Below are 10,626 nucleotides of genomic sequence, written 5' to 3' on the forward strand. Positions count from 1 at the left end.
GTCAGTGTTTTGTCTGAAATTGAATACTTTCATACTGTATAGGATGTTAGAAACAGTATGCAAGCAGAGTAGTATGTTCAAATTAGGCATGGAACGATAACAGTTTTCAAGATGTACCACAGTTTGAAGTTTTTAATACGGTTAAAATTTTCTGCTATACCATTCCTATTAGTTTTTAGGACAACAGTATCTCCAGCAGAAAAGATATCCAAAGATGGCGCTTTAAACTGTAAATAAATCTGTGTTTTTGAAACTAATGAAGACAGCAGAAGTCAATTATTCATATGAATTACTTAGCCTGACATTTACTGTTAAAGTTTCTTTAAAAAGTTAAAAATTTTTAGTTTTTTTTGTTTGTTTTTATACCCTGACATTTAAAAAGAACATATTTTAGAGCAGTAAACATAATACAGTGAAATCATAAAACCGTGATATTTTTATGCAAGGTTATCATACCGTCAGAATCTTTTAGCAGTCCATGCTGAGTTCAAATTCATAGTATTCAAAAAACAGTAAGCGAGAAGTAACCAGATGTCCTACTACTTCCAGTGAGATTCTGAAGTGAGTATTCAATGGACAATACACTATTCTATGATGCCACACGAGAGAATTCATGAATGAGAGTGAAGTAACTGATGTGGGTAGAGCATGTGATGTCAAATGACATTTATTCTACTCGCATTCATACTATATAGAATGCACTTTTCTAACAATCATGTTTCACACACAGCCTAGGGGACATGTGAAATAGTCTATATTCAAAAAAACTGTTACTTTAAAATCAGTTTAAAAACATAAAAAAAAAATTTTAATAATTAGTTCTGCATTTAAAAAACATAACTTCAACCAATGAAATACAATTACTTTTTTGAATAATACAATAACTGAATATGAAGTAGGGCTGCACAACATATCATTTAGCATCGACATCGCAATGCGCGCATTTACAATAGTCATATCGTAGGATCTGGATTTTAGGGTGCTTTCACACCTGTGGATCGATTCTCTTGTTCCGAAACAGGGATTAGTATTGTTACAATGTTGCTCTTTGTACTTGGTGCGGTTCGCATTCACACGACAAAGTTTCTAAACGGACCAAAAAGGTTGAAACAAGTAATGTGCGAGTAATCTCTCCTCACATTGGTCAGATTAACATGGTTTATTTTGCTGAGTCCCGCTCAGCTGTCAGAAATCTTATTTTAATTTATGACACTAAGCAATAAGACAATACAAGCGAAAAGCTGCACTTTGATTTTAAATGGTGACAGTCACCCGCAGACATCATCACCAGGAATAAACTAAAGGTAAGACTTTCTTATAGAGAGCTGTAGGCTAGAATTATGCATTTTAGGCTTTACATTATAGAGAGAAATAACAGATAAACTAAGACTGCTGTTCGGTCAATTTTATTAACAAATAAACAGCTCTCATTAATAGTTCACATGCTTTCACTTTCGTATTTGACATGAAAAGGACATTTACTAGTAGGAATGACATCCTTCCCTACTCATATTTCTCTCTTCATATTAGGGCTGTGCAATTAATCGAATATCCGATTTCGATTATGGCTTCTAACGATTATGAAAAACCATTAATTGAGATAAACGATTATTCCATTATTTACCGTCCCCTGTCCAGTTGTCCTCACTTGTTGCTCTTAAAAGCGCGAAAGACTGCATGCTAATGTGTGTGTGGCGCGCAGACAGTCAGAAGCATGCGGTCAGCACTTGGTCTCATTCGCACATTGCGACGAGCAGAGAGCACACACATCTAAAGTCATTAACCTGAGCGCTTTAATGTTCAAATAGGTGTCAAAACGCGGTCTTTAGTGATTATTCATACTAACCCTCATAATAAACAAACGAGTTGAGGATCAGAAGACAAATGAAAGAGAAACCATTAAAGTGACAGAGCACAGCTGCCGCCTGTTTTATTATGATTAATAAAACAACGAGAAAATCCCTCTTTGCTCTTGACTGAAAACTTTTGTAGCTAAAGTGTTTTACTTACGGTGAAGATGCTAAAGGCACAGTTTGTTTCATATTTTTATTCTATTGTATTAATTTCTCTTTCCTTTGCAGTTGAAGTCAGAATTATTAGCCCTCCTGAATATTAGCAACCGATTCATTTCTAATAACCGATTAATTTCATCTTTGCTATGATGACAGCTCATAATATTTTAGTAGATATTTTTTTAAATACAAACATTTAAGTTCAAAGTGTGATTCAAAAGCTTAATTAAGGTAATCAGGCAAGTCATTATATAACAGTAGTTTCTTCTGCAGACAATCAAAAATATATATTGCCTAAAGGGGCTAATAATATTGACCTTTAAAGAGAAAATATTAGAGGAAATACTGTTATTCCTTGCTCTGTAAAACATCAATTGGGAAATATTTATTTTAAAAAAATTCTCAGGAGTACAAATAATTTTGACTTCAACTAATAATCGTTTGGAATAATCGTAATTACAATTATGACCAAAATAATCGTGATTATGATTTTTCCCAAAATCGAGCAGCCCTACTTTATATAGCAATACATGCATATTACTTATCCATAATACACGATGATATAACCTGGTTCAGATTGTTTTGCTTTCTCACTACAATCAATCCGCTCCAGAGTTCGTTTCAATCGAGCTGAGACCACCTCATTCAGGCGATCTCGAACCAATTGTTTTGGTGCTGATCAGAGCGTGATTGCCGTCTTCACATAAGCCAAACGAAACGCGCTAACTGGGGAAATGCGGCAGGTTCCAGAACAAACGTCTTGGTGTGAAAGCACCCTTAAGGAAGATATCAAGCAAATCTAAACCAAGGAATTCGACTGAACGCTAAATTGAATTTAATATTCAAACAATGAAGACAATACAATGTTGTTTGATAAATGTTGAATTTTTCTTCTTGGACAGAAAAGCATGAAACACAATGTTATGCTTGCAAATTGTTTATTATGTTTTATGCAGATGTATGAATTGTTTACAAGTAAAGTTATTTAGGCCATCTTTTGTAAAATTATATTTATATAGCAATGTATATTGCAGAAAAACAAAATATCACAATCACCCAAAGTCAGTTTTTCCTATATCATGCCGCCCTAATAGGAAGTATAACATTTTACAGATTGAGAGAATAATATAGCAAATTATATTTTAGAGTTGCAATTTTAAACCTTTTAAAATTAAACCTACAAGGAAAAGGTAATAAAACTATTTTTGAAAAATATTTGCTTGGCAATAATATTTGCAATAGAGGACAAAATCAAAACAGACAACACGTACCCTGAAAAAACAAACGACAACAGCATCAAACTTTAGCTTAAAAACAAGCATGTGTGTAAAAATGCTTCACATTATAATCATTAATTAAATCAACAGTTAAAGCCATGTGTTCACTACCTTCCCTGCAATGCTTGATTTAAAACAATTGTGAAATCCAGTACATCCTAAAAAGGAAACTTGGCGTCACTACAATGATCCAACACAAAACAAGCCAGTAGTAAATTCTAAGCCTTTTGCTGAACTACAGATGCCTGGAGGGGTCATGTGCTTTCAGGCCACTTGTGGAAGCCTTAATTCCCCAGCCAGACACAACACACATTGAGAACTTTGGTAGCATGCAACAACTTCCACATCAGGTTCCCCCAATCAAAACACAGACCTGTACAGCCACAAACCAAGCTCAAATTTAGCATGGCATCCTTCTGACAGCCAACACCCTGCAGTGCCCATCATGGATGTGACCCATATCAGATGTGATAGGAGGGGTGGGTGAGTGTGAATGCGTGTGTGTTTAGCCTCTGGGGAGCATAAAGGCAGAGCTGCTATTTATCAGGTTACAAAAAAGTGGGTGTGTATTGTGCTGCTCTTGCCGCCTGTTTGTCTGCAGTTCAGCCTCTATATCTCTCTTCATTCCTCACTCCATCTCATACAGAATAGTATAGAGTATATCAGCATGTGTGGATCTCTTTTGCCAGGGTTCCAAAAAACAACTTTCATCTCACCTTTCCCATCTGTCTAACATGCAAACCTTGTTCTTTCATTTCCAAACACATGCCCTCTAATGCACTCACATGTTGTCTTCTCCTCCATATCTCCCACATCTTGCAGCTGGCAGCCTCGACAGGAAGCAAAACTCACATGACCTCTCATTCTTGACCATCTCTGCCATGTTTTCTCTTAAACACAAGGCATTTCAGACTGGCAACTGTTGTATTTTGAGATTCTACCCCTATCCTGGACAATCTTTGAATCTTATCAAATCAATTAGGATGTCGTCAAAACATATCAATGTCTAAAAGACTGAACCAGTGCCCCTCTACCTTTTCAGTAGCACTGGCTGCAACAAATCTACCCCGCTACAATGTGAATCACAGCATTACAAACTTTGCAACTTTGCTAAGCAAAAATACAAAGGTACAAGACCTAGTAAGCGGGAAAACTTTAATTCAATCATACATTGCAAAAACAATAAATAGGTAAATAGTTCTTTGGGACCGTTTTCTTTTTTTTTTTGCCAAAAGTCTACTCTTAGAGATATTCCACCCAAAACTGAAAAACCAGTCATCATTGACTCACCCTTTACTTTTCCCAGCTGAAATCCTTTTGTTTCTACTACACTGTAAAACCCAACAGTCATGAGTGTAGTTAACTCAAAATGTACTGAAAGTTAATTCTACTCATTTGAAAATAATTTTGAACTCAGTGTTGAAGGTATTGAGTTAATTAAATACCTTATTACTTCACCTTAAATGGAGTAAGTTCACAGTACTCATATACTGTAGATTAGTTTTTTTTACTCAAATGGCTTGTTGAAATCGGTTTCCTCAAACAGTTTGACTTGCCTTAACTTATTGGGTTTTACTGTGCTCAAATTGCTTCATTTACTCAAATAGATTAAGTTCACAGTACTCATTAGGATTAGTTTTTGAACTCAAATGGTTTGTTAAAATCAGTTTCTTCAAACGTTAACTTATTGGGATTTATAGTGTAGGCTTGCATGGTTTACTGGTACTGTGGTAGTTTCATAATACTTTGGCTCCAAAATACTGGCAGTGCCACTGTAGTTTGTAATCGTTAGTATCGTCATTATTGGTTTAAATACAATAGATAATGTTGCACGTGGAAAAGTCACGTAACTGCACATACTTTTAAAAGTCTATGGAGCCCTTTAAGGTTCCAAAACTGTGTAGACTTCCCACCTTTTAGGGTAGCCAATTACACGTTTTCGAACGCTTCAGTTCAAACTCGCATGCGAATCGGTTAATTTCTGTTCCTGTTAATATGATTTAGTATCTACAGTCTCCGCGATAATCTCTTTAAAATAACAATTTAGAGTGAAATGTTACTTTGGATTGTTACCTGATGAGTAGGCCCACGAAATCTGCGCGCGCAGAATTCTGCAGATTTGTAGCCGCCCATCATTGATTCTGTTTATTTACTTGTGTAAATGTGTGTAAATTAATATTTATTCAGTATTTAAATTCATTTCAGTAACATTATTGACTAATATGAAAATATTTATATGATTTATTTACAATATAGTTTGTCAAATTTTCTGGCATTTAGTAGAGATATTATATGAGAGACTTGCTTTGTTTACCAAATAAAGTGGATCTAATTGGATTTGGATTATAAACATCAAAAAGTTTAAAATATATTACTTTTGTTTCATATAATAAAGTTTTAGTTATGATACTCCCAAAAACATTCTGCATAATTTGAACAAAATTTTGCGCAGAAATAGCAAAAAATGTCTGCAGATTCCGTCTGGCCCTACTGATAAGTCTAAAAAATGAAGATTTTCTTTTTAATTTGAGTTATGAATTACAGTATCGCAATACTACTTGGTATCGTGATACTTCAGCTGGTCTAACAATATGGTAAAGTATCGTAAGATTAATTAATGGTATCGCAACAACCCTAGTTTCTACGACAGATGTCAATGGTTACAGGTTTATAGCCTTCAGTAAAATATCTTGTATTCGACAGAAAACACTGCACGCTTAGTAACATGGTTTCTGACGGTTTCACCAAGTTAAATTTAGGATTAAGACATTTTTAGGACCTTTAGGAAGGAAATTTTAGACAAATACAGGGCTTACCCTAAGACATTCAGTTGCCCTGTCAAACTGATTATAATTTAATACATTTAATAAAACAACAATAAAAATAATAACAATAATAATTTAATAATTAAAAAATATAGGTCACGTCAATAAATACATAGAAAACTTTTAAACAAACGTTATTGTAAGGAAAATAAATAAATTAATATGGTAAATAAAAAATATAGATTTTAAATAAACAGTTTTTTTTTTAAACAAAAAGTTTTGTTGAGATGGATTGTTGGTGATTGTATGGGTGATGACCAGATTGGGTAGACATACATGAAGAAAGGAAAATGAAGACCTGTTAAAAAATGATTTAAGACCTACAACAGAGTATTTCAGTAAATTTAAAACTTTTAAGGCCTTAAATTTAGCTTTTCAGATTTAAGACTTTAAGACCCTGCAGATATTGCGTAAACAGTGAGTAAATTCATTTTTGGGTGAACTATCCGCAAAGCATTATCATAATAACATAACAAGCAATTAAAGTTGAAACCTCCTTAACATGAGAATACCATCGTTTAACAACTCCCTCAAAACTACCTTTTAAGGTGCTTAATCGATTCCTAAACATCTGCAAACTTTTTACCTCCAGAATCCATCAGCTGCACTCTAAAGAAACGTGCATGATGTTGACCTTGTCTCACTTCTTTCTGGACATTTTAGAAACAGTAAAAAACAGCTGTTTGCTTACTTAAATCGTGTCATGGCTCAGAGCCGGTACTTGAAACAGAAGTGAAATATGTAAATACAGGTCATCAGAATAAGAAACTGAAAGTTTGCTTTGTGCACTACACAACCAACATAATGCTAAGAGTTTCTGCAACTCACCCGGTCTTGTTCGTGGGGCAGCAGTCGCACAGGAGGAAGAGAATCCAGAGACACGCAGCCCGTGCCATCGTGAGAACTCCTGCTTACCAGCCGAAAAAGAGGTCCCTGTTTAACCACCCGTCCATGGGAGCAGGCCCGCTTGAGAGCCAGCCGGAGTTGCTGGTGGAAAATGCCTGGCCCCATCGAGCCACTGCCAGACAGATAACCTGCAACATCTGCCTGGCATTTTAGAAAGCGTTCAATGCTCTTCAGAGATGATCCTCCAGGTTCATGAAGCCCCTCCAGAGAACGCTTGATGAGTTTGTTCCAGTCCAGACCTGGCTTTTTGCTGGAGCTGGAGGTGCTGGAACCACCACCACCGCCGCCACCACCACCACTGCCACAACCTCCTCCTCCTCCTCCCGCCCTGGGTTTTGGGAATGATAAACGTCCAGGGTTGTCAGGGTCCTTGTAGGAGTTGAGCCCCTTGTTGGACACCTTGAGTATGGAACCATCTTTAACACTGAGCTCAAGGTGCTCCAAGACCGTCTTGCGGTCAAGCCCATGGGACATTGACACCGCATTGCAAATACGTTCTTCGGACGGCCGCTGCTTTTGCTTTTTTACCTTCTTGATGGCTTCCAAAATCCAGGTAGTGTACAGCGGGTTAGCCAGCTTCACCATGGTTGCTTTAATACTGCTAAGCCGAGGCCTAGCACACTCTCACAACCGGTAGGGAGCACCCAGCGGCCTCAGCCCTGGCGCTGCCTCGTTGTCCTCCTCCTCCTCTCTCTTATTTCAGGAGACTATCCTTTGTCCCGGGGAGGTGTAGTAAGTCTCTCTGTGCCTGAGCAGGGGCTGTTAGAAAGGGAGCTGATCACCATAGCATAGGCTCCCTAAATCCCCCCCCCCAACCCGGAACAGATCCACCAACCCAGTGACCCTTCGTCCTGAAGGATTGCCACACCAAAGCAAAGAGGTGAGGTATGCAACAGGCAGACACAGCAAGCACTCCAAGAGAAAACAAACTTGCAATAGTCTTAAATACGGTCTTGTCCGCCGAAAACAGTCAATCAGGTAGAATCCTCAATTCCAAACGCTAGCGTTATCCGTTTAGATGGAGCATCTTTGCTTGGAAAAATGGCGGCACTTTTACAAATGTTCTGTTTCTTCCTTTTGGGAAATACAAGAGTGAAAATATTGTGCAGCAGTCTGCTCCTTCCTTGTGGATCCTCTTAGCACTGTTGAAAAATGTGGTCCAGAACAGATCCCTCACTCCAGGAAGCAACACAGGCTGACCATCTTCCTACTGAGTCTTCTTCAACAGCTCCTGCAACCTGCACAAAAAAACATAAAAGGTTTAGAGTCTGAAAAAATACACATAACACATTGCAACCAGCCGTACTATCGAACACTCATGTATATTAATCATCCAGCACACAAAACACTTCTACAAAAATAGTCAGCCCACAATAACGGCGAAATATATTCTGCATCTGCCACACAAAGAAAGGGAACTACAACTTCACAGTCCTCCTAAGAAAAGTTTAGGTCCCATTTATATTGAGTCTTGAGGACACCTCCATAAGTATAGTAAATGTAATGCGAACAAACATGTTCATGTTGTATTATAAAACACATTCACTGTTATTGAGGAGAGATGTTCAACATCGAGATGTGTTTTTTTGTGTGTGTTATGTTTAGTTTTATCAACTGAATGTATATCAGCTGTATTTTATACAACACTCTTCATTTTAATGTTAGTTCACGGTAGTTATAGACTACATTTATAGAGAGCCCATGTATGTATGACAAGTTTTGCATTCATACAATAAAATTTAGCAGCATAGGCAAATATTCAAAGCGAAATTAGGTAACATTATAAACATTTACAAGCAACTCATTCTAAACAACATTGAAGCCTTAAAACTACAAGTGCTTTATAGTGTTGCTGTTGTTATTGTATAATCATATAGTAGTACTAAGTAACATAACTTAAAATAAAGTGTAACTAAATTTAAACAAAACAAGAGAGGCATCATGAACAGTTGTAAACGCACTAAAATACATTATTTCCTGAAACTGCAGATCTGCAGTCATAAACATATCTTACAATTAAATGACTGAGGCGAGAATTCATTCATGTATACACGAATCTAAATGGCGTAAAGCAAATGTCTGTTATGATTAAATCTAACTGAAGTAAAACACTTTCACAACATCTTTAACAGTTGGCCACTCAGGAATTATCTATAATAAAGTGATAATCACATGTCAAACCGCAAGAGAAAGGAAAGCACGTAATAAATGTCAACACATGGCTAATAGTAAACAACACAAGCAACGAGGTTCGGACGTAAAAAACGTAAACAAAGCTAGAAACAGCAGTCTGTACGAGGCTACACACTTGTATACATACGCTCTACTGAACGATATTCAGACATATTTTCCATTCAGCACAATGTAAACTTTGAAGTTCCGAAAGCAGAGTAGCGAGCGGATGTTGTTAGCTCCAAAACACAGGCAACGTGCAGCTTAGTATAAGGACAATGTTTCCTCCATTCATCTCAGAGGCTGAGACTCCACACCATAACAATCGGAAAATTGCATTTTTAAGACATTCCCAGCGTTATTTTCCGTTAAGAAACGTTGAGGCCTAACTGAAAACACAATGCACGTAACCCGTGGCTACCGCGGTTAGCGCGCCTAGCCGTTAAAAAAAGAACGCCAAGATTCCTTCCTTCCTTCCCTCGCGCCAACGTTTGACACGGCCGCGCGCGGGCCTCAATCTCTGCCTCGGATAAGCGCTTGACAAAACAATCCTTACGCGAGATGTTCGGCTGCTCCTCCACCATTTTCCTTCTCCACTTCCTTCCCGCTTACAGTAAACCACCCTCCCTACCCAAGCAGAGCGCTTGCGGTGGTAGTGGTAGCAGCGGTGGCGGAGGAGACGAGGCCCGTGAGGGAAGTAGTTAGGCCTCGGCGAGCTCACCCCCACCCTCCCCCTTCATCTCCGCGTACCCCCCCGTTCCCTCTACCTTCTCCCGCTCCTTCCCTGAAAGACAGAACCACGAGTCCAGTTCGGGCTCGTGAGCCCAAAACATTTCGTATGCTCCACGCAATCGCGCGCTACTCACCGGAATTTCAGCTCGAGCGGCTGAGAAGAAGGTGCCAGAAAGCGCTCGAAACACAGACAACAACAAGCCCGAAAAATGCAGCCAGAGAGCAGTGGCTCCAGAGCTGACGCCATCTTTGAGTGAAACAGGAGCTATGCTGGTGGGGGAGGGGGGAAACAGTCGGCGCTAGGGAGCGTCTGCATGGTGCGAGTCCGAGTTGGAGAGGGAGAGGCTTGGGATAAGAAAGGGACTGCAGCGGGAGGAGAGAGAGGGGGGGATACGGCTGCACACATCTGAAGGGCGAATGTCCGTTGCTTCTGCGTGAAATGGAAGAAAGGGACAGATGGTAAAGCGCAAAAAAAGAAAAGGCGATGTGGCACGCTTAGGGAACGTCTGAATGTTGCAGGCACGCCTCGGCGGTGGCGAGAGAAATCAAAGCGATGGAGTGTGTGTGGTTTTAATGTTAGAGGGTATTTAAAGATCAAAGACGGCCCCTCCGCACCTCACGTCGGGGTTTTTGCGTGGTCGTTCCGCCGTTTCCCCCCTCCGTTACACAAAATATATTAGCGCTCGTGACAAAGCAAATGTT

General features: G+C 38.7%; 1 protein-coding gene and 1 long non-coding RNA gene across 8 annotated transcripts in view; one reads left to right on the forward strand and one right to left on the reverse strand.

Moving 5' to 3' along the window:
* The window catches only part of kat6a (K(lysine) acetyltransferase 6A), a 52,586-nt gene extending 42,402 nt beyond the window's left edge, over positions 1–10,184 (reverse strand). For 2 of the 7 annotated variants that reach the window (XM_087251190.1, XM_087251186.1), the window contains exons 1-2: positions 10,059–10,184; positions 6,943–8,258 (exon numbers count right to left, since the gene is read on the reverse strand). In XM_087251190.1, coding sequence (XP_087107316.1) covers positions 6,943–7,605 — 663 coding nt within the window. In that variant the 5' untranslated portion in view covers positions 7,606–8,258; positions 10,059–10,184. Of the gene's footprint in view, positions 1–6,942; positions 8,259–9,328; positions 9,637–9,748 lie in introns of those variants that run through there. The other 5 variants (XM_087251191.1, XM_087251187.1, XM_087251188.1 and 2 more) reach the window with 4 other exon arrangements.
* Positions 12–5,626, forward strand: LOC147843893 (uncharacterized). The gene is made up of 2 exons (XR_015491023.2): positions 12–2,491; positions 2,763–5,626. It is a non-coding gene; the product is annotated as an uncharacterized LOC147843893 (long non-coding RNA).
* Positions 10,185–10,626: the final 442 nt, after the last annotated feature.

Source organism: Danio rerio, chromosome 5 (assembly GCF_052040795.2).
Source record: "Danio rerio strain M-AB ecotype USA chromosome 5, GRCz13ab, whole genome shotgun sequence".
Classification (NCBI taxonomy): domain Eukaryota; kingdom Metazoa; phylum Chordata; class Actinopteri; order Cypriniformes; family Danionidae; genus Danio; species Danio rerio.